At 40.2% G+C, this 25130-nt stretch overlaps 1 protein-coding gene across 3 annotated transcripts in view; it reads left to right on the top strand.

Annotated features, from left to right (window-relative positions):
• Positions 1 to 25130, top strand: part of LOC126263730 (RNA-binding protein 25) — a 212324-nt gene that overhangs the window by 21059 nt on the left and 166135 nt on the right. Inside the window, exons 2-3 of one of the 3 annotated variants that reach the window (XM_049960890.1) lie at positions 2408 to 2595; positions 8442 to 8545. In XM_049960890.1, the coding sequence (XP_049816847.1) occupies positions 8442 to 8545 (104 nt within the window). In that variant the 5' untranslated portion in view covers positions 2408 to 2595. Of the gene's footprint in view, positions 1 to 2407; positions 2596 to 8441; positions 8546 to 8713; positions 8869 to 25130 lie in introns of those variants that run through there. The other 2 variants (XM_049960892.1, XM_049960891.1) reach the window with 2 other exon arrangements.

Below are 25130 nucleotides of genomic sequence, written 5' to 3'. Positions count from 1 at the left end.
GCTTACTAGCTCCAGGAATTCGAAGTGCTCTCTCACTAATGGTCTAAATGACACTGAGCTACACTAACCAAAACAAACAAAAGCCTGTACGATATGAGGGTCGATATAATGGTCGATAGCAATGGCGGTACCGTACACTACACTGTTATTAAACTAAAAGCTTGGGCCTAGTAAGCACTTGAGCACACAAAAAATTACAAAAATAATCTAGTAACTACACAGGTATCTGTAAATAAGTCACTCTTATTGAAAACTCATAAAAATATATAACAAACAAACGGTGTACTCACCTTATTAGCAGTAGGAACATGAGGTGCTCTGTATCTGGCAGTCTATCCGACACTTGCTCTAAATGTTCAGAAATGTAAAATTTTTCACTTCGCAAAACGAAAAAATGTAGTATACTATGACTATAATATCAATGAGAGTCACTGTTGGAATTGGTCAACTTGTACAGATACCTCGGTGTAACATTTTGTAGGGATATGAAATGGAATGATCATATGAGTTAGTCATGAGTAAAGCAGGTGGTGGACTTCGTTATATTGGTAGAATAGTGGGGAAGTGCAGTCAGTCTACAAAGGTAGTTGTTTATAAATAACTCGTGCAACCAGTTCTAGAATATTGGCGGAGTGTGTGGTACCCATACCAGATAGGACTAAGAGGGGATATTGAACATGTACAGAGGGGGGCAGCACGAGTGGTCAAAGTTTGTTTAATCCATGGGGTAGTGCCACAGAGATACTGAAGGAACTGCATTGGAAGACTCTTGAAGATACACACGAACTATCTTGAGGAAGTCTGTTAAGAACATTTCAAGAACCAGCTTTAAATGATTATTCTAGGAATGTACTACAGCCTCCTACTTATAGCTCACTCAGGGATCATGAGGATAAGATTAGAATAATTATTGTACACAAAGAGTCAGTCAAGCATTCTTTTCACAATGCATACATAAATGGTACAATGAGATGTACCATCTGCCATGCATCTCATGGTGGTTTTCAGAGTGTAGATGTAGAAAAGAGTGGCTGATTAAATCAACCATTTGGCTGTTGGGTACCTACTGCTATACACTGAAGAGAGATGAAGACCTCACTCAACTATGGACAAAGCACAGTCTGACGTTGCATAACTTCTTTCTCTGTTCAGAGGACTCTCCGTGTGTCTTCTTATGGCACACAGATTTCAGTACATCAGATTTTGATTTTCTTCTGTATGTAGGCAATAGGGCAAAAGATATTGTCCTCAGTTTTGGCAGACAATGAAACAAATGTAGTAAAACTTTCAGTATTTTATGAAATGCCTGACTTGCTCCCGAAATTGTTTTGGAGAAGTTTGTAATGTGTTAACAAGGTGGGAGATTGGCTCAACATTCTTTGTTAATCAGCAAGCTACACTTCCCTTTGTTGTTACTTCAGCTTTTTTCTGTAGATCAGTTAGGATTTCAACACCACATTTAAACACAATTTTACACTCTCTGTGGTTGTGTGTTTGGGCACATGGCTGCTGCATACTAGCTGGCAACACTGCCTGCTGCCACAGACACTTTTTAATCACAAAGCTGTTTTATGAAACCTGTAATCAGGTTACGCCTTGAAAGGAAGCTGGGAGCAAGTTCTGGCCTCAAAATGCCAAACTGAATACTGTACAGTCAATCCAGTGACTCTGAATGTCGGGCTTCATCCTGTAACAAGTATACCTTATTATTTAAATGCTCCGCCATGCTGTTGAAGCTTCCAGCAACATTCTTCAGTCCAGTGTGACAGATAGCCTGTTCTTCATAGAGTGTGGCGAGCTACTCTGTAATCAGAATTATGACACAACTTTAGCCCAACAGTGTGCTGAACACTGAGGCGGACTATAGAGTTTTGCACTTTACAACTGGTGGAAAATGTATAGGATAACAGATTAGTGTATGGTATATGTGACCAATGCTGCAACTGTAAACAATGAGCTATTTGATGTCAAGGAATCTTCTGTAAACCTGACATAATGGTAGCCTGCAACGTGAAGATGTTGCTGTACTGAAACTGTTTGCCAGAAAATTAATATATATTACAGCAAGTTATGCTATTCTGTAAATTTAATTCGTGTCGTTAGGAGAATAAACTTTTATTTGGCACCATAATATAATTAGATGTCTTCATGATTTATACCAATGTGTCAGATCACTTGCACAAAAATGTGGTTCTTTAGGACGACAGTTGCTTTTCTGGTAACTGTGGTTAAATGCTTCCCAGTATAGGATGTTGTTGATGCATTTATTTCCAAGTGTACACACGTGTGACTTGGTTTTGTAAAGGACACTTTTGCGTGTTTAGTGGAGTGGAATGTTTTAAAAGTGTAAACATTTGTAATGAAACAAACTTTATTGTATGCTGCAAATTTTTAATGCATGTTTCAGCTCAAATCATCGTCTTCATCAACGGCATATTGAATTTGATCTTAGGTGCATGCTCAAGCAAGGACATGCTATTTCTGTGAAATGATACACATAACGTACTAAAAACTACATGTAACTGAAGAGAGATTTCTGTGCTGAAGATAAGCCAAATCGGCTCAGAGCCAGTAACTGGATTTTTTTAAAAAAAGGTGACTTATTTTGTTTTTGTGTCATATTATACATTACATGAAATACTCTGATTAGACAAATGTCACACCTTCACTGCCTCAAGAAAATTCAACTTGTATTGTGTATCTGTCTTCATTCATACTTGATGCACATTCATGCAGATGAGTCTGTTACTACAGCTGTTCAGTATGTGTGCCAGGAGACATTTTTCACTTTTAAAAATGGGTGTGACGGGGAAGATGAAAACCTTGCTGTTGCTGAGCCCAGTTTTGCCTGTACAGATCAATATAATTCTGACCAAATATTTGTGGAAAAGTAATTAAGACAAATTCATCAAGTTATTTAGCATTCAGGGGTGCTAGATTGAATTATGCTTTACTTTTCCCCCCAAGAGAGCAGGATTGTTCAAGTGTTGGGACAGACTTATTTTACAGAGAAAGTGTTGAATGGTATACATATAATAGAGGTACTTGGTGCCCAGCTTTCAGGGTTACATTCTTTGCAGACTGTATGTGGTAGAAGTGTGCTTTCAAAATGTTACATATTTACTATGATTATTATAGACCTAAAGAATGCAATTTGGAAGATGATGATATAGATATCTGCTTGTCAAACTCTGATTCTGGAAGAGGAGATCATATGTAATAGACCTCAGTATTATAGTTCTTAATATTACTTAAGTTTGTCTAACTTGGGTACCTGGAGCCATGTGCACTTTGTGCCCACTAATGGTATATGCACTGTCGATGCCAAAAGGTGCAGTAAATTGATTCCAGTGATTTTAAGGCAAGCAGTAGGAGTTTCAAAATAAAAATGAGGCACAATAGAAAACTCACAATTGAATTGTTATCATATATGGACGCAAAACTAGTGTTAAACTCAGCATTACAGCTCATATGAATAATTTATTTTGCTGTTTTGTTTGGAGTTAAAAAAACTAATTTCAGTTTGTAGAACAAAAACGTGGTGAAGTGTTTGCTCACTTTGGACAGCAAAAGCTGAGAGTAGGTGTTACACATCGTAAAATTATCTGACAATGATTTGATTGGATAACAGTGTTTGTATAATTGGATAGATAAAAAATAATCTACTCACCAAGTGGTGACAGGAGATAACACTTTTTCCTGGCTGAAGGGTTGAATGGGAAGGAAGAGGGATGAAGGAAAAGAACTAGCAAGGTTTAGAAGATGGGGGAGTTACACTAAAATCTTTCAGGGCCTGGGGAAGACTTATCGGACAGGATGAGAAGGAAATACTGATTGTTGGAGACTGTATCAGGCGAGGAAAACCTTACAGCTTAAAGGTGGATGATAGGGTACTAAGGAAGACAAAGATTATTCACAAAACATCGTGCAAGAGTTAATAAGAATGGAAAGCGAAGTAGAGATGGAATGCAGTAAAAAAAAAGTAGATAGGTCTTTAAGGGAGTGAAAAAGGAATAGTTACCAAGAAGAAATGCTGAGACTTAGGAAATTAACAGAAATTAAGTCCAGATGGATGGCAAGAACCAAGGACATGTAATGCCAGTTTTCACCTGTGGAGCTCTGAGAAATTGTCGGTGAAGAATCCATATGGCATGTGTGGTGAAACAGGTACCGAGGTCACGACTGTTATATTTAGAGCTTACTCTGCAACAGGATAAGTATGTACCCTCTCTCTATGCCCTTTCATCCTAAACAATAACTTGGTGTAATCCTACCATTGTAGAAGGTCGAACAGTGTTAACATAACAGCTGGTATACGATGTGTCATTTCACAGGTGGCTCTCCACTTGATAGCACAGTGCAGTGCTGCCTAACTCACCTCTACCAGCTAACCGCATCCCAGCACACTCTTACCTTGAATAATTTTTCCCTGCAATACAGGTTCCTTTTATTATTAAGCTTTGTGGAGTTGTTTCAGATAACATGGGTTTTGATTGACCCAAGTTCAGTTAACTGGCTTCTTACTGTATATGTTTTACCAGCTACTAGGCTGGTTTAGGTGATGGTAGGAGGTTGCATAGGGTATGTCTTACAGGGGTAGGAGCCATAGTGTTTGGAAATGGGTGCAGAAGGAGCATAGATTCTGAGCAGGATATTGTGGAAGTTGTGAGGTGAGAGGGGGTCAGCGACAGTGAAAAGCTATTGTAGTGTAGTGGGATAACTGTCAGACAGACTGGGCCTCTTTCAGGGTATGATTTTAAGAAGTCATAACCTTATCGAAGGATCTGATTCATACATTCAAAACCAGGATAGTACTTAGTGACAAGGTAAAATAAGTTGTTTTTTGAAGGGATCAGCAAATGGCTTGGGAAATCTGCTTCCAGAATAGGCTAGTGGGGTAATTATGCCCAGTGGAGGTGTGAGAAAGGTGTTGTAAAGAGTCTTCATGAGAACGAATATGTTTGCCTCGAACGCCAAGGCTGTATGGGAGGAAACATTTGACATGGATAGGATGACAATTGTCAAAAAGTAATACTGTTGTTTGTTAGTAGTTTTAATGTGAACAGAAGTGAATAGCTGATCCTCAGTTGGGATGAAAGCAACATCAAGGAAAGTGACATGTGATTCAGAATAGGACCATGCAAAATTTAACGGAGAGAATGTATTTAGAGATTCCAAAAACTTCTAACAAGTCAGCCTTTCCATGAGTCCATATGGCAAAGATCTCATCAATGTATATAAACCAAACCAGGCACTGAAGGCTCATGTGTCACAGGAATGCCTCCTACAAGAGACCCATGAAAAGGTTGGCATAAGAAGGAGTCATCCTGGTTCCATTGTCCTGCAGTTAATTGTGCTGCTTTCGAACAACAAACCTGACATTGGACCCTGCCTTGAACACTTCTGACCAAGATCCCAATTTGCTCCACTATCACTACCTCAAAATCACCCTTTCCAAACCTTCTAAGAATTCCTAAGATCCAGCATTGGTTCATAATCCTTGCTCAGGTTCCTACAACATAACCCTAACCTGTCTTCTGGCTCTTTATTTCCTAAATACTGAAGACTTGCTCATTATCCTCCCAATGGACAAAAGATCTAGCACTGTGGTGCTTGACCGACAGGATACTTAAGGGAGGACCTATGCCACCTTTATGTACAGCATTGGCCATCAAGACCCCATTCCTGTGATACAGACTGACCTACAGTCCCTCCATAAAACCTCACTCTCCTCCCAAGGTCTAACCTCAATCCAAAGAACTTTTACCCCACCTGAACCATGCACTCCTACCTTCTACCTCTTCCTAAGATCCACAAACCAAATCACCCTGTTCATCACATAGTTCCTGGCTTCAAAGCATCCACAGAACTTGTATCTATCATAGTTGATCAATGCCTGCAACCTGTAGTACAAAGACTCCCCTCCGGTATTAAAGAAACCGACTATTTCCTAGATAATCTGAAATCTGTGCCTTTCCCACACTCACCACACATTTTATTTGTCACTGTTGATGCCGCTTCTCTCTGTATTAATGTCCCCCATGTACACGATCTGTCTGCTGCTAAACATTGCCTCATCCAGCACCCAATGATCCAAGCCTAAGACTTCCTTCCTGCTCATCTTAAACAACTGAATTATGATCAGGGGCATGGCCATTGGAACCAGTATGGCTCCTTCCTATGACAACATTTTTATGGGTTGCTTGGAGTGGCTCTTCCTGGGACCCATAAGTTTTTAGCCCCTGGTTTGGTTTATATACATTGATGACATCTCTGCCATATGGACTCATGGTGAGGTCGATCTGTTAAATTTGTGGAACCTCTAAATTCATTCTCCCAGTTAAATTTCAAATTGGCTTATTCTGAATTCCATGCCACATTCTTCTCACCAAGTGTTAGCGACACATCTCTGTTCATTTTAAAGCCACTAGCAAACAACAGTACATATATTTTGACAGCTGCCATCCTTTCTATGTCAAACATTCCCTCCCGTATACAGACAAATGTATTTGTTCAAATGCAGACTCTTTGCAGCAATACACCACCATTCTCACCTCAGCCTACACTGGAATAATTATCTCACCAGCCTTATCCAAAAGCAGATTTCCGGTGGCATCACTTTCAGTCCTAGTATCGCTGATCCCTCCAAAAATCAATGTAGGTACCTCTTTCTCTTTTCACTTAGTATTATCCTGATCTTGAATGTACCTATAAATGAGCTACTTCTACATGGCTATGACTGCCTGAAATCATGCCATAGGCCCATTCTGTCTGACAGTTTGCCCACCAAACCTAACATAGCTTTCCGCCCCCCACCCTTCCGCACCTTAAATCTTCGCAATATCTTGCTCAGACCCTTTGCTCCTCTGTAACTGAATCCACTCTAATAGTTGCCCTATGCACCCTCCTGCCACCAACTATATAATCCCAGTAACTGGTAAAACATATGCTATCAACAGAAGAGCCACCTGTGAAACGACACATCATTCACCAGCTTTTATGTAAACACTGTGCGGCATTTTAATATGATGTAACTTATTACCGCCAAATTATCCATTAGGACGAATGGGCATAGACAGTGTGTACCTACTGGCAACAGTACAACATAACAGTTGTGACCTTGGTACCTGTTTCACCACACATGCCATCTGAATTCTTCCCCAACACCAGTTTCTCAGAACTCCACATGTGGGAACTGGTGTTAATGTACTTGGTTCTCGTGACCTACCTGGCCTTAATTTACTTTAATTTTTTCAGTCTCAGCAGTTCTTCTCAGTAGCTACTCCTTTCTTCACTCGCTTTTAGTTTTCTATATCTTTCGTTTTGTAACCTGCCTATCACCCCCTCACCTCTAACATGTATAATGCATTTAACTTTCGACTCGTATTAACTCTTGCACAATATTTTCTGGGTAATGTGTTCCATATTGCCCTAACCTCCACCTTTAAGCTCTCATGTTTTTCTCATCCAGTGTAGTCACCAACAATCAGTCCTTTCTTCTTGTTCTCTCTGGTAAGTCTTCAGCCTGCGGTTCTGGGTGGCTTTTCCATAACTTTCTCTTTTTCCTTCATTCCTCTTACTTCTTCTTCAGCCCTTCTGCAAGGAGGAGTTGCCAATAGCTCCGAAAGCTTGCACACTTCATTACCTTTTATATATGTTTCCTCCTACTGCCACTTGGTGAGTAAATTTATTATCCATCCAGTTATATCGTAGTTTCAGAAACTGATTATTTTTGTTGATATAATGTGGTAGTATGGTATAGTAGATAAGGGAATGAACAGCATAAGTTTACAATAATTATAGCTTTGGAGTGAACACTGATTTTTAGATGGTGTGAATAATTAACAGTTCTTTCACACTTTGGAAGTTCACAAACTCTTATCATAAATTGAGTGTCTCGCATTTCTTTCTCTGATAAAAAATGCGCTCATGAGTGGCACTAAGACAATGATAAGTTGAACAAAAAACTAACGTACATGCAGTTGTTTATTATCCATCATTCATTAGTTTCCATTAAATTTGAATATTAGTCCTATTTATTTATCATCTACCTGAATGCTTTCTTTGTCCATTGATTTCACTTATGACCTAGTCAATGCGCAGACATTTACACCCATTCCGTAAATACCATGTGCATTCCATTGTAGATTTTTACATACATGTCCTGCATGTTTAGAATGAATTGTTACCAAAATTTTCCTGTTAATGTTGCTTTCAGTACCTATAACTATGCATTACATTTATGGCCGCAACATCAGGAAGTCTACAAATCCTTAGTTCTGTTACTGCCAGGCCATCAGACTGGTTCCTGCCTTAGTTTTTAAAGGCTAACAATGAATTACTGTAATATTTGGTGTTAGTGATCCATATTGTAGTATAGTAATGATTTTTTTTAGGTTACTCATTAATGTAAAGTGTTATGTATGCTTTATTCTTTACAGATGTCACTAGACCACAATAGAATTATCCAGGCTAATCAGAACCTGTATGAAGCCAGTGCTGGGAACATACCAACTACTTACATACCGACATCATCTGCAGGAAGGTATGTTTGTTTAGTTTGTTTATTTGCTTTATTAAAAAAAATTGCAGCTGCCCTATGCGTTACATCATAGACTAGAAAAACATAGATGTGTAGCTCCCCATTTTCAGTATAATATTGGGTACATTATCATGGACGTACGCCGTGGACTAATTAACGTTGGCATTTCAGGACCATCGCTCTGAACATAAATTCCATCCTGTCAATTGGAGACAATCTCACAGCAATTGCTGAATGTTTTAACTAAAAATTTGAAAGCTAGCGATATATAGATAAATAAAACGACAAACATCTGTCCATCATTCCCACCCTGTGTCTCCTGGACGGTATGTCATTGCTTGTTTATGCCAGTATTTTATTGTGCTGGCTCAAGCTATGTCAGCTTCTTACATGTATTGGTAAACTAAATATTGCATGCACTTATTTGCTCACATTTTGTAACATTTCTGAAATGTTCATAAAGTTAAAAAGCACTATCTGGTAGTATCCTTTATGCAGACATTAAATGTTGTGGTCACTTGCATGGCCTTATGGTGTCAGATCTTTGGGGTTTGTTGCTTCATAGAAGCATGAATAATAACAAATGGTCAGGTGGCAAACATGGTTTTGTCAGTTACTCCGTGACCACTGCATCAGGATCACCTTTCAGATCTGTGGGACACTTGTCATTCCATTATTTACACTGAACATATCGACAGTTTTTGAGTCAGTTATTTAATAAAAACATATGTACTTTACAAGCTATACTTACCATATGGTTGTGGCATTGAATGAATATTTGCATATAAATAAGAACTTGAACATAGTAAATCAGTCTATGAACGTGTGTTGTTCTGCAGAACAGACAGTCACATTGGTCTGATGCTGCCTCAACTGCGTTTCAGGATAGAGTTTAAGAACTAGGTGTGTTTGAATCATAGTTTAATATATATATAGGAAATGTACGGTTTAGAGGGTTGATATCATGGGGTATAAATAAGACATAAATCTTCAATCTGTTGCAAATGAATGGTTTGTTTTTGTAATACAGACATGTCGTGCAATATTTGGACCTCGTATTAAGAAATGAAGTTCATACTGCTGCGTTACTACAGTATTTTACAGAGTGTAAGCTGCTATGGACTATTAAGACACACATTAATTTTTAAGCATGTTTTTAAATAACATTTTTATAATTTTCATTATTAGATTGTAAAGCAAGACTAAAAAGCTCCAGGGACCTCACCACTCTTTGGCAAGTTCGTGTTTTGCGACCATGGGGCTCGAGCCTTTGCAGGACCTCTTCCCTTTCCATGCTTCATGCCTATCCTGCTATTCTTCTTCCCCTCCATTGGGAACATGTCTGGGATATTTTTGGGAATGTGTTCTGAGGTTTTAATAGCCTGACATCAGAACAGCCCATCATCCGTTTTTTCCTCCGCATCAGCATTTGAGGTTCCTCTTGTTCCTTCTTCCTCCCTGTGCACTCCTGAAGCCCCAGTACAAGTGTTTGCTGCATAACAGGTGACAAGGGGTAACGTGTAAATTCCCAGCCTCAGGTCGACAGATACGGTTCACACATAACTGCTGGTACAGGCCAAGCCCAGAGAGGCGTGATTGCCTGAGCTGTTACCTTCCCAAATTGCCAATTGGTGCTTGTGTCAGGAGTTTGGGAGGTTTAACCTGAGGTGTGAACAATCACCTGAGGTGGCTGAGCCCTCTTTGAGAGGGGGACCTCAGTTGGAAGGAGCACACCATCCGAGATGCCAGTGATTGTGGAGGATTTTCTTGCAATGAGCCAGTCACTATCTCTATGTCTACTAAACGTAAATGGAATGAGGCTAATGATTCAAAGGATCTCCCAGCTGCACTTCGTTTCCTTGTGGTATCATATACTGAAGGAAGTCAGTCCTTTGCTATGGTTAATCCGTTTAATATTCGGAAAGGTGTTGATGCAGTTGAGGCCCAGTGAAATCCTAATCTTGTTTACATAGTGGTACTTTCTTCTGGAGACCAATTGTGATTTTCAAGCCCAACGACTGCTTACTGCTTTGCTCTTCCACAGCTAGCCTGTTCGCGTTGAGGCTCATCAAACGCTGAATTCTCATGTGGTGTTATTTACACTTGGCTTCTTGAAGGTCTGACCAAGGGAGAAATCCAAACTTACCACTCTGATCAGGGCATCACTGCAGTCCATCGGGTAATGAAAAAGGTTGATGAAACATTAGTGCCTACACGCACTCTTTTTTTTTTCACATTTGATCGGGTAGTGCTTCCATCAAAGATCAGAGCAGTCTATGAAGTCATTGCAGCCTGACTGTACATTCCAAACCTGATTTGTTGCTACCAGTGTCAACATTACAGTCATTCTTGCCTGTCCTGTCAAAACATCGCCAAATGTGTTACTTGTGCTAGGGATGCTCATGAGATCAGTTTGCCTGCCTCCTCCTTCCTGCTGCATCAGTTGCAATCGTGACCATGTAGCCTCATCCTGGGAATGTCCTGTGTATCTTGATGAGTGGACCATCCAGATCTGGGTGAAGGTAAAAGAACCTAACCCTGTCATTCGCAATTTGTTGGTTCGTCAAAAGCCTTGCATTTTACCATCTGACACATTACCATTCTTGCTATGCGTCACTCTACGAAGTACATAGCCATGCAATCTTGCGACCTCCAATTCAGCACTGCAGTTGTAAAATTGCCCAGTATCACAGTAGCATCTCCATCTCTTCCTCCTCCAGCTGCGGAACAAGCCACCAGATCTTTGCCCCCGATGGTGAAATCACCGGCTTTATAACCAGCAGGCTGGAAAGGGAAAAAAGAACGCTCCTGTGAAGCCTTCTTATATCCTTCCAGCCAATAAATGTCTGAATCTTCATCTGCCAACCGCAAAGGCTCTAAGAAATAAAACAAAAACAAATGGTCTTCTTCTGACTTCGGGATCCTCTTCAGCGATCCTCTTCAGCGATGTCGCTGTGTGATACCCTGACAGGGCTGACCTCCGTTTCACTGATGTGCACCACCTACTGTTTTTCTGTCCTTGTATCTGCAGGCCTACCCAGAGAGAATACCAATACCTCTGTAGATCTCATGGAAGAGGATCCTCCTGCCTCTGTGCCCTGTAGCAGTGAGTCTTTGAAGGCTGGCACTTGGTGACCACAGAGGTGACAACCCTTCATTTGTTCCCTCCTCCCCTTGGAACCATTATGTCTTTTCGTCAGTGGAACTTTAGTGGCATTAGGTGCAACAAGGAGGAATTATGACTGATCTTGGACTCACAGTGTTCGCTTGTTGTTTGCCTCCAAGAAACAAAATTGCATCCTGGCAATTGCTTCGACCTCACGCATTTCCTTCTGGTCTGCTTCATCTTTACGGCACCGTGTCCTGGTCCATGGTGGACTGAGCCATGCCGCGAAGTGATTCACTTGCTGAGTTCGCTCTCTGTGTTTTTAACTGTCATCCTACAATGGCGAACTGTATTCTTTATAAACAGTTGTGTGTACAGTATCATCGGATTCTTTGGGATGGCAAAATTCTTTTAACAGTTTCACTCCCTGTTCCATTGTGTGGGGCAACCTCCATTGGCTCTTTGGGACTAAGGTCCGTTCCCCAATTTCCAGCCTGAGTGTAGCAGATGATACCATTGTGGACCCTGTTGCTATCTCTTTAACACCTTAGACTGCTATTTTGTGGAGATTTAAAGCTCCATCCACCATCACCCCATCTTCTCTGTGAAACAAGTGGAAGAGGCGTGGGTGATTCCCTTCTCCTCTCAGAATCATGAATGCTACAATGCTGCCTTTACTTTGATGAAACTTGACCACGCTCTCACTTCATCCCCCTCCTCTACCCAGGGCTGGACAATATTCACATTCAGATGTTGCAGCAGCATCTTTCTCATGTTGGCAAACGCTTCCTCCTTCATATGTACAATCACATCTCGACAGATGGCATGTTTTCCAGACACTGGCATGAAGCCACTGTTATACTTCTATGTAAGCCCAGTAAGGACAAACACCTTTCTTCTAGCTACTGCCCTATTTCTCTCACCATCTATGTTTGCAAGGTGATGGAATGTATTATTCAAGGCCAGTTGGTATGTGGCTCAAATCTCACAATCAACTAGCCACTGCACAATGTGGTTTTTGAGCACTCTGTTTTGCAGTTGACCATCTTGTCACTTTGTAAAACCATGCCAGGAACAGTTTTCTGTAGAAATACCAGATAGTGGCCATGTTTTTTGATTTGGATGAAGCCTGCAACACCTGTTGGAGGACTGGTATCCTCTCCATGGGGCATCTGAGGCCACCTGCTCCGTTTCATTCAGGAATTTTGAAAAGCCAGGTTTCAGGATACAAGTGAGTTTTGTCTTGTCAGATGCCTTTATCCAGGAGAACAGGGTGCTTCAAGGCTCCGTCATCACTGTCATCCTTTTTACGATAGCCATTAACCATATTGTGACCTGGCTCCCTTATTGTCGATGACTTTGTGATCTGTTGCAGTTTTCCATGGACTTGTTTCTTTAAGTGACGTCTTCACCAATGTCTCAGTGGTCTTTACTTGTGGAGCATCGACACTGGCGTTTGCTTTTACACTGACAAAATTTCTGGCGGCGCAATGGGTTTCTTCCGCTGTCTGTACATCTTGGGCCTGTTGTTTCTCCGTTCACTGAAACTATGAAATTCCTGGGGCTCATGCTTGATAGAAAACTTTCTTGGTCCTTCACATGTCTTACCTGACCACTCGCAGTACCTGGTCCTTCTACGTCCTGTGTGTCCTAAGTGGTACTTGCTGGGGAGTGGATCGGAGCACCCTCCTCCGTTCATAACGATCCCTTGTCCATTCAAAACTAGACTGTGGTGGGTATTACGTTTATGCATCTGCACATCTGTCCATCTTACACTGTGTTAATGCAGTTGACCATTGTGGAATCCGATTAGCCACCAGTGGTGCCTTTTACACTAACTTGGTTAACAGTCTCTATGCAGAATGTGCCAAACTACCATTGTCATATTGACGTGATGTTCTCCTCAGCAGATACGCATACAGTTTGTCTGCCGTTCCTGGCCACCCATCATATGCCTCCTTTTTTTATGACTACCTGGACTGCCAGTATGGGATGTGTCCTTTTCTGTGTTACATCATGGAGTTCACTTTTGGCTATTGCTCTGGCAGCTTAACTTCAAGTTACGTGCCAACTTCCCGGTGGGTGTGAGCCCTGCACCACCGTGGCTTTGTGTGGTGGCCCCTGTTCATATTGGAATTCATTTGCTTCATAAGGAATCTACTCTGGATTTGATCTACTGCTGTAAGTTTCTCGACCTTCACATACAACTTAGCGATAGCACCTTCGTGTACCCTGATGGCTCTAAGACTGACAGTGGTGTTGGGTATGCCTTTGTCATTGGCACCAACCATTTTTGGTATTGGCTTCTGGAACATTGGTCAATATTTACAGCAGAGCTCTTTGCCCTCTGTCGGGTCACCAGTACATCTGGCGACATGGGCTTTTCAGTTGTGTCATGTGCTGAGATTCTCTCTGTGCCCTTCAGATCCTCTGTGTGCTGTATGCAGTCCAGCCTTTAGTGCAGAGGCTCCAAGAAAGCTTCCGGTTGCTCACTCTTGAGGGAGCCGCTGTGATGTTTTGTGGGTTCCTGGTCACTTCGATCTGAAGTGAAACGAGGCTGCTGATGCCGCTGCCAAGTCTCCAGTCCTAATTTGGCCCACTAGCTCTTCCATTCTGTCGGATGATCTCCATGTTGCCATCTATCAATAGATGGTGTCACTTTCGCATCACCACTGGTATTCTCTCCATGGGAACAAGCTCCAGGGAATTAAACCTGTCCCAGCAGCTTTTCCAACCTCCTCTCGGCCTTTATGCCAGAAGGAGATCATTTTAGCTAAGTTGAGTATTGGGCGTTGTCTTTTTAGCCATCACCATTTGTTAAGTGGTGATCCCTCATCACTCTGTCCTCATTGTCATCAATATTTGATGGTTTACCATTTTAACCCATTATGTTTTAGTGTATGTTTGCCGTCTTGAGTTAGTGGCCGTTTTAGCAAATGACGCACGGGTTGTCGGTTATGTTCTGCTTTTTATCTGTCGTAGCAATATGGAGAAGGACATTTAATCTGCAGTTAGGGACCTCCACTGTCTCTTCGGCATAATTTGTGACCTTTCTCCATGAGGAAGTCCATTTTCTTAGCTCTCTTTCCTTCACTTGATTGGGCTTAACAAATAGTTGCTTTTAACTTCTTTTTTGTTTTAGTGTTCTAAGGTTATGACATGGGCACTTAAGATGTTTTTGTGCCATAAAACAAAACTGCACAGCGCACCACACTAAACAAATTCTTAGTTTGTAAAACTGAACTTACCTTTAAAATACCTGAAAATCGTAATTTGAACCTCCTCCTCCTCTTTGTTGTAGTCGTTGTCCTCTTCATGTATAGGATGATCTCCACCGCCACACGTCTTGAAAGATGTAACAACAATGTCTTCTCTCACTCTAGAACATGACTGTTTTATTCACTGACCACTTGTTTGACTGTAGGTCTTTTAAAGCTCCCTTCAACATGAATTCAGGTTGAGTTTCACCCATCATCCATTTTTTCCATTTCTCTCTCTTGTACACTTTAAATAGTTTATTTATTGAGACATCAAGAGGTTGCAATTGTAAAGTAAATTGTCCTGGAATAACAGCAAGCTCTGTATTTCCCTGTCTCAATTTCTCTTTCACAGAATTTTTCAAATGACTACTAAACTGATCTAGCAAAAGAAGAGAACTTCTCCTTCAATAAAGTGCCTTTCATTCTCTCACTGTCTTAATACATAGTTTCATACCACCCTCAACCATCCAACCCTTGTCATGTATGTGAACACCACCACTTGACAGTATTTCAGATCATTAGATTAAGTTTAGTACCGTCAGCACGACATGAAAAGACAGCAGTGTAGTGCATTTTTACATGTCCACTTGTTTTTATAGTTACAGTTTTAGCGCCTTTCATGGCAAGAGTTCTGTTGCTCAGCACATCAAATGTCAGAGGAGATTTGTTCATATTCACTATTTGGCTTAGTTCCACACTGGCTTTCTTTCAGTGTTGAATAATAAAGCCCTGGAAAGATAATAGTTTCTCTTCATACTCTTCTGGTATTTTCTAAGATATTTTGGTTTTTGTTGGTATACTAAGTCCATGATGCTTCACAAAAACCTGTAGCACCAGCCAATTCCACACTTAAAATTTGTTAAGTTCAACTGTAGCACTAGATTATGAGCATATACTTGAATTATTTTTGTAGTGATTCCAATGCCATTTTGATGGTGTCCTTGAATCCATTTCAGTACATAATATCCTAGTTTTGTCTATTTTGCGTTGGTCCTCTATTTGCATATTTAATGTTTCTCATTTTTTTCAGTTCTTCTTTTCTAGTCTGCCAGCCGTGAATGGTTTTTTCTAAGTGCCGCCAACTGTTCTGTTGCCATGTTCTTCTGTGTATGCTATTACTTTCAGTTTATAGCCTGCATCATATGAGAACCTTGTTTTTTCCCATTACGAAACCAGCTGCTAACAAAAATATCGTACTGATATTGATAACACAAATCACTTTCAATTACAGTTCACTTGTACTGTAGACTGCAGTGAAGCATCATATGCTAGATAGTGTTCTGGACTTGTGCTGGTGGTGCGGGAGGGAGACAGTGTTAGCAAGCTTGTGAATCCCTGCAACTCATGTTCATCACATTGGTGCACTGCTGCTGTTGCTGCCAGTTGAATCCAATGTTGCCAAATAGTGATGGATTTCCGACGGCATCAATTAAATATCCATTTTTAAGACTGGTGGGAAGTTCAAAGCAAACACTGGACATTTTTATATTAATTTTGATTATAAGACACACTTGGATTTTGGAGGCAATTTTTCAGAGAAAAAAGTGCGTCTTATGGTTGGTAAAATACGGTAAATAGATATTACCTGGCAACTTTATCATGTTACAACATAATATCTTATATACAGGGTGTGATTCAAAAGTTTCAAGACTTAACTCACAACTAGAAATTTATTGGACATTTAAGTACAGTGGACTAAAATTCTTCAAAATATGATCCTTCAGCATCAACACAGCACTGCCAGCACTTCTTCCACTGTTCGTAGCCCTTGTGAAAGGCCTCTGGTGTCTTGTTGTCAAGGGCTCTCATCGAAGCCTGCTGGATGGCGTCGATGGAGTCGAATTGCTTCCCTTTTAGGCCTGTCTTGAGTCGGGGGAAGAGGAAAAAGTCACTTGGAGCCAAGTCGGGGCTGTAGGGTGGCTGCGGCAGTGTTGTCATGTTGAACTTGACCAAAACTTCAGTGGCAGCGAGCGACGTGCAAGCGGGCATGTTGTCGTGGTGGAGAATCCAATTGCCCTTGATTGCCAGGTGGATGCGGCGAACTTGATCTCTCAAGCGGTGGAGCACTCCAGTGTAAAAGTCACCCGTGACAGTCTGTCCACGAGCAACAAACTCCTTGTGAATCACTCCTTTACCAGAAAAAAACAATCAGCATGCACTTCACACACTACTTGCTCATGCGAGCTTTCTTGGCCTTTGGCGAGGAAACAGTGTGCTATTTTAAGCTTTGACGCTTCGACTCAGGATCGTACTTGTAGACTCAGGATCGTACTTGTAGACCCAGGTCTCATCACCAGTAACTACTTTCTCCAGAAGATTCAGATCAACATTCAACCGTTGGAACAATTCCTGGCAAACAGTCATGCGCCGTTTTTTCTGATCCACCAATGAAACTTTTGGCACCAGTTTGGCACACACTTTCCGCATCATCAAATTCTCCATCACAATCCTCCACACCGTACTCTGACTCAGTCCCAGTTCATCGGCAGTTAATCTAGTACTTAGACGATGGTCATTGTTTGCATCAGTTCGTTCCCTGAGACCCCCACTACTCCCCCCTCCCCGGCAGAACTGGTCGACGCGCACTCCCCTACCTAGAAATGAATCAGTCTTGAAACTTTTGAATCACACCTTGTATATACAATGCAGCAAGCTGAGTGGAAAAAAAGGTAATTTTAAATGAAATTAAAATACAGGTGTAAAGAATTTGCAGTGATTTTGAAATACTGGATGGGATTGATTGGCTGCACTTATTGCATCCAGTGCACTAGTCATTCTTGCTAGGTTTCTTTAATGCACGTATATTCTGGGGAGCTAGGTTTATTTTGCATTCCTTTTTTGTGACTGAAACATGTCAGAATTTGTCATAAAGTTAAAAAGTCCTCCCTCATTTAAAAGCAACATGGGTTTTTAGTTAATCTTTTAAATAATTATGGATATTTTTGAAGATATGTTTTGTTGATAAGCATTGAATGTTCAGGCTTTGCTTTTTCACTTATTACAGTACCAATGTGTACTTCGCTGACAATCACAGTGTCCTGTTTCAAGCAAAGAGAAACTACAGTGTGGCAGGGTTCTGGTTTGAAATGTTGTGAAATATAACCTATAAAAATTAATAAATTGGGCTATTACAATGATAGCAGGTCAACTTGTATTCATTTGAGTACTAGCATTACATGGATGATGACAAGTGGCAGTAACAGCTGGCACACTAGCAGTAGAGACAAGAACTTAAAACTTACAGAATTGTAGACAAATTATTGTTGGTTTTCACTGTTTTGTTGTCCAGCTGATGATACACAGCCCCAAAATTCTCATAGCAGTATACCTAGCAAATCTGCCAAGTATAGAGTTTTTACCGCTATTCTGTAATATCAATAATTTTATCGATCAGAATAATATAAGAACCCTCCAGTAGAATCATGAACATCCTTATGTAATGTTAAGAAATGTTTCATGTAGAACACTGCTTTTTTTTTTTTTTTTTTTTTTTTTTTTTTTTTTTTTTGGCGAGTGCACTTCTTATTTGAGAGCTACCCATGGTCTATTCAAAAATGTACCAGCATGAGAAACTTTCTCATCTGAACATCCTATCCCTGATGTTTTCCTCTCAAAGTTTGAAAGTTTGTTGTATCAGACAGTTGGAGAATTCAAATATTGGATGAAGGGCGATGGCAGTTACTTAATATCACTAAATTTGTTGAGTGGGAGGAGGAGGACAAATTTGACCATAAGTTGTAAAATGGTTATAAGGTTACCAGTGATCAATGTTTACATACTAAAACTAGTTTTTTATTTCATTGCCTTGTGATGTGGAACTATCAAGACTTTGAGTCCTGATCTTAATTTTGAAGACTCGAGGAAAGTGATTTATGAATCTCAAAATCTGTAAAATGCTGCATCAGTAATACACAGAGATGTTTGAATTGACTCTTTGCAACACTGTTTCTTTTTCTAAAAAATGCTTCTAAGGAATGGAAAATTGTTGAAACATTGGTTCAGCAGAAATGCTTCAGTTTCAAAATATTGCTCCAGGATCTGCTGCTTTATCTGGTCATAAAATCTGCAGTAGTGCTGACTGGAGTCTGATTAGTACTACTCTTTATTGTAGACAAAATGTGCTTATAAACTTATTTTAATATTTCTCGAAAAGAACTGACAATATGATTTGGTAGCTGATACTATAATGCAAAGTTTGTGTAATGTAGATGCACACACACCATTGCGCAGAAAAAATGATGTGACCTTTTGTAGAGTCTTTCTGGAGGAAGAAAATGCAAACTAGAAAGTTAAAATGACAAGTGTATGAATGTAGAGCAGGAATTTGTCTGGATGTAGTGTGTTTGAGAACATGAGAGAGTAATCTGTCATCACTCATTGTCAAATCTCTTACAGTATCATAAGTACTTCTAAGTTCACAGTGGACTTGATATTTGTAATTAAAAATTTTAAATTGTATGGAATAAGTTTTGGACATAATATTGTTTCTCAGGCATAGTAAATTTATTCAGTGCTAAATGAACTTAGAATAGTCACTACCAACTCATGAGCACTAGTATTAAAAAAAAACAACTTGCACACGACAAAAACCATTTATATGAAATTCATAATTTGAAGCTGAAAAAGCCTGGAAATCTTTTGGCAGAAGAGAATGACCAACCTATTTTATAATAAAATTTCATCACAATGTTCCTTGTGTGGGCTGTAATTATGTAGTTCTTGAATCTTTTACTTTCTCCCATGGAAGGCCTATCTTCAGTCATTGAATGCCAAAATGAGGAGGGGGGGAGGAGGAGGAGGGGGGGGGGGAGGAGGAGGAGCAGCAGCTGTAGCAGTAGCAGAAGCAGAAAATTGATAGTTGTTTCTGTGAGTTGTAGTTTGTTATTGCTATGCTACAGTTGTATGAGAACGAAGTCTTTCGCTACGGTGTTGATATGTAAAACATTCTCGGTTTTCTTGCTGCGTCAGTTTGGGATAAAATCTCAAGCGTTCGATGATAGCCTCCATCGTCATCAGTAGCAACTGACAGTCTTTGCTTCTGCTGTGGTGGTTGTATATAGCCCGTGGACGGCTTGTGATTGGTCGGCGATTGTGGACTGCTGTTGCAGACAGTGTGAGTGCTGCACTGGTGGCACCACCGCTTCTGTGGGAAGGCAAACCCTGCAAGGAATGTCTCTCAGGGTGTATACAACCCGGGACAACCGGGAGATCCAGGAAATATCGGAAATTTTTTCATCTGGGAGAAAACCGGGAAAAACCCAGAAATTTTTTAGAATTCCGGGAATTTTTCATTGTTTTAGTTTTCAGTTAAATTTTTGTGATTGACTGGTAAGAACCAATACTCTAACAAAGAATATTACTATATCCCACATCTGCAGTACCTATAATACTGCAGCAACAAAACATGAACGAGAGAAAAAAAACTTGAGTAGCAAAGGAAATGCGCCATATACAACAACAAAACACAGTGCTCATACAAGTGTCTGCCAACAGCAAAGTGCGTCAAAGGCATTAGGAAGACTATGCAATGCTTCCTAACAATAAATTGCCTCCGATGAGTGTGACGTGACAGCTGTTTACATTAGATTCGTTTGAGCAGTTACGGGCTGGCTCTTGTGCATGCACAGTCGAGTTGCTTATGAGTAGTACCTTCTCCTGCTTCTGGCCACAGATGTTTGGCTGAGAACCGCGGGACTGCTACGGTCGCAGGTTCGAATCCTGCCTCGGGCATGGGTGTGTGTGATGTCCTTAGGTTAGTTAGGTTTAAGTAGTTCTAAGTTATAGGGGACTTATGACCTAAGATGTTGAGTCCCATAGTGCTCAGAGCCATTTGAACCATTTGATTTTTTGTTTGGCTGGGCGCCACTATCTAATATTGCCCGGTTCGGAAATATCATAGATCTGGGGCTGATGCACAGAGCAGTCTGAGTTGCTGCGGGGAGGTGGGTAGTCTCCACATGACCTGTGTTTACGTTTAGTGATTTTCCTGTTTTCTCTTCATTTATTGCTCTCACATTAAATGAAAACAAAACGGATTTCTGTGGCTGGGAACTATCAAATGAGCTAAAATACATTTTCATAATTATGGAAGGTAAAATATGTTATTAGTTTCAGGTTTTATTTCCAACTTTCAGACAGTCAACCATTAATAGCCTTGTAGAACGATGAAGTTATATTTGTTGGATTGCTACAGAGATTTGACTTTTATTAATCTTTTCTGCTGAGGCAGTCAATTTATTTGAAACGAAGTGTTTAATTTCACACTGTTGGCTAGTTTCAACTGTTTGCTGCATTTCAAGTGCATATTTTCCATCTTCTAGCTTGTATGGCATTATGCCATAGTAAAGAACCAAACATGAGATAATACAGTACCGGTACTAAAGAAAATTTACATCTGAATCTGGACATACGAATGGGCACTTTAAGCCGAATTATGCATTTTAGTATGGTTCGTGAAATTCCGATGCTCTTGAAGTATCCTCTGACATCTTGTTTCTTGTATGATTTCTTGTATGACATAATGCAAGATGTTTTAATGTTTTACACGTACAAACATTGGGCTTCCTGCGTCATCGTAGCTGCACAAGCACAGTGATGCCTGTTATCTGGCGCTATCTGGCAACTGCTGAAACAAACCAATTTCTAACAGGTTACGGGAAAATATTGTGAATAGTGGTTTGAAAAGTGTTACTTTCAAAGTAAATTTCCTTTTACGCAAGATGAAGTGTGTGCGGGACCGTACAATGAATTTCTTAAATCACAGAGCGTTTGACTCTCATTTAAAAATCAACTCTTTGAGGACGACCATCTAGAAGAATTTTGAGCCCAGAAGACCAGACATTTACGTCATAATTAAAAATTTTACTGGCAGATTTGTGTGATGTATCTTAAAGTGTAATACTCGCAAAAAAGATCAACATTATATGTGGAAGTTAGCTTCTCTTGCAGCTTATTAATCTTAGAGACCAATGTTACACGTGAAAGCTTTTCTTTTCTTGTAGCAACACTATGTATATTAATTTAAACCATTAACTTTCCTTATTTGTGTGTTCACTCTACTTAAGAGTGATCTTGCTATTGGCTGACTACATCATGTGTCCTTTGCTGTCATCAGCTGGCGAGATCACATAACAGGCGCTATGACTGATTCACAAAAGCGCGTCGCAGTCTCGATTTCAATGCTTCAGAAAGTAACGTGTGGTGTTTGGTGGAATTCGAATTTATACCTTCATAACTCGAAAATATGCAGCGTACATGTTGCTCCTCATCAAAGATCTTTCCAAAACGTGTTGTTATTTTTTTTCCTGAGTTTCGCTTTCTAAAGTGTCGCGAAATTCTACGTTGGTGTATAAAACCATAAACATTCAAAGGATAGATAAGTTTTACAGTGCCGAGGAAAAGTATACTGTTACTTACATGAAAAAAGTGTATTTTCACGGAGGAGAAAGTGTATTTTCAACCGGGAAATCCGCTTTTTTTTTTAATGCATTTATACACCCTGGCCTCTGCTGCTTCTCTGCATCTAGCGGTGCATGGAAATGAGCACTCGATGCAGAGAAGCAGCAGAGACTTTCCTTGCAGGGTTTACGTTCCCACGGAAGCAGTGGCGCCACCAGTGCAGACACTGACACCGTCTGCGACAGCAGTATATAATCGCCGACCAATCACAAGCTGACCAACCAGAAGCCGTCCACGGGGTATATAAGCCCACCACAGCAGCAGTGAAGACAGACAGTTGCAGCTGAAAGCTTGAGATTTTATCCCGAATTGATGCGACAAGAAAACCGAGAATGTTTTACATATGCTACAGTTGTTTAATCAGAAATCAGTTCTGATTAGTTTCCAAAAAAGTTTACAGTGAAGTGAGATTAGAGGGAATGACGACTAGCCAAATTTTTGATGAATTTAAATAACATCTGTCCCTTGTCATATGAAACCATTCATTTCTTATAAATCAGTATGGTGTTACAAAACACACCTGTTTTTTCCCCTCTTAGCAGTCCTTCCACCTTTTCTACTACACTCACACAGGGACTATTCACACATACTCTTATTCACACACACACACACACACACACACACACACACACACACACACACACACACACACTGAAAATTTGAGGAATTATTCCTCATGATCTGGAATATTCTTCAGTGCTTTGATGTGTAGTAAAAAGAAAAAAAATAGTCTCCAAAGGTATCCATATTTGCCTTTGATCAAATCTTTTCTTCCTAAGGCACTGACAGTGTATTTGTTGAACATTTTGTGTGACCCATGATAATCCTCTGTCTGTGATTTGTAGATGCATGTAACTGGCTTTGATTGTAAAATGGAGAAGTATAGTCACTTTTCCTAGCAGAAAGAACTTGTTGCATTTTTGAGATTAAATGTTTGTCTTGCGTGCACCAGTTGGGCATAAATTGCAGATAAAGGTTGAATATTTTTGTTGTTGCATGTTTGTTACTATTACATAATGTCACAACTGAAGTTGAAAAGCTGCAGTTTGCCATCACCACTGTGTTCTACGCTTACCCATCCTCCCTGTGTTGTACACAAATTAAAAATGATCTCTCCCGCTCTTTCTCTCCCTCTCTTTGTCTGATGCACTCTCCCCTCCCCCGCCCCTGCCCTCAGTTCCTCTTCAATCCATAGTTCACTTGTTCCAGTCCATTTCACTTTAAGAATACCCCAGGATAGATACATGTTGCCACATTGAGGAACATTGTGAACAAGATAGTGTGAAACAGTCGCATCAGAGAATTTACTGTGTGCTGTTTAGGCCTATTTATTGCTGAAAGCGTCTGCACCTCTTGTATACTAATAATATAGAAGAATCTGAATGAAGAGATATGAACAAACTGCTGGCTGTTAGCAGCAAGTGAAATCACAACTTGCAGGACACTCAGTTTTCTTGACAGTGAAGTGTGTAATTGTTCGACCTAGTCTCCTTTAATTGTGAGTCCTTGTCCTGTATGATAATTTCTTATGCTCTGTTTCTTTTTCTTTCTGGCAATTCATATTTGTAAAATAATGTCACTACTACAGTGTGATAGTGTTCGCAACTTTTCTCAAAACTGTATACAAAGCTACTCATTGAATGTTGGAAAGGTCATTATTGATTTACTGACAGCAAAACAAAATGATAATTTGGTGCTACATTCAGAGGATAAATATACTTAATTTAAATTTGACTGTTATTAACAAAAACATTGTATTGCTGATTTTGTGTTGTTTTATGTCATCAGAAGGAAAAGGGGGAAAAAAAGCCAGATCAAGTAATGAGAAACAATTGCATAAGTAATTTGTAAAAGAGTCTCTAAAAATCAGGTAGCATCTGTTGTATTGTCCCAATACCTTCTCCACAAGACAATGTAATGTGAAATTTTGTTTTTGTTATTATGATCCAGGGTGACAATTATTGAATTATATTTAAAAAAAAATCGTCATAACTTCTGAACGGTTTGCACCAGGACGTTCAAACTGCATTGTTCACTGCGGCGCTTGATGGGAAATAGTATGCGCAGGCGCGTGCTCCTTGTTGTTTTTGGCCATTTGCACATGAAAATGTCCCGGTTCAGCATGCCTGAGTGTATAGCACATGTGAAGACATACTATGTGTGCAATAACTGCCCAACTGTTGCTCAAAGGAAGTTTGTGACTGAGTTCAAGCTGAAGACAATAGGTACAGGAGTGCTAAAAATCAATAATTTAATTTGGAAGCTTGAGAGAATGGGTAGTCTTTGTGATGACATTGTTGCCAATGTCTGTTGTTCAAACAGGGTGGAAACACCTGAAAATATCGAGAAGACACACACTGTTTTTCTAACCAGCCCCAGGAAATTGACCAGATGAGCTGAGCTGCACAACAGGTGGGAATCAATCGGGAGATGCTGTGCCAAATTGTTGTTGAAGACCTGCATCTCTTCCCACATAAAATTCAAACCCATCACCCATTAAGCCCCAGAGCCGTGTGACAACGGTTATGTTTTGCTGACACTATTGTCCACAGAATTGACAAACAGGACTTTGATGTAAATATTGTTTGGTTTAGTGATGAAGCCCTCATTTATTTGGATGGGCTTTTCAGTAAGCAAAATTGGCACATTTGGGGGACTGAGAATTCACATTTTGCAACCAAGAAGTCTTTTTACGTTAAACGTGCAGTGTCCTGTCAAGGAAGAATCAGTGTGATATGTCTTCATGGCAGGGTGACTACGGAAT

Source organism: Schistocerca nitens, chromosome 6 (genome assembly GCF_023898315.1).
Source record: "Schistocerca nitens isolate TAMUIC-IGC-003100 chromosome 6, iqSchNite1.1, whole genome shotgun sequence".
Taxonomy (NCBI): domain Eukaryota; kingdom Metazoa; phylum Arthropoda; class Insecta; order Orthoptera; family Acrididae; genus Schistocerca; species Schistocerca nitens.
This window is presented reverse-complemented; position numbering and strand designations above follow the sequence as displayed.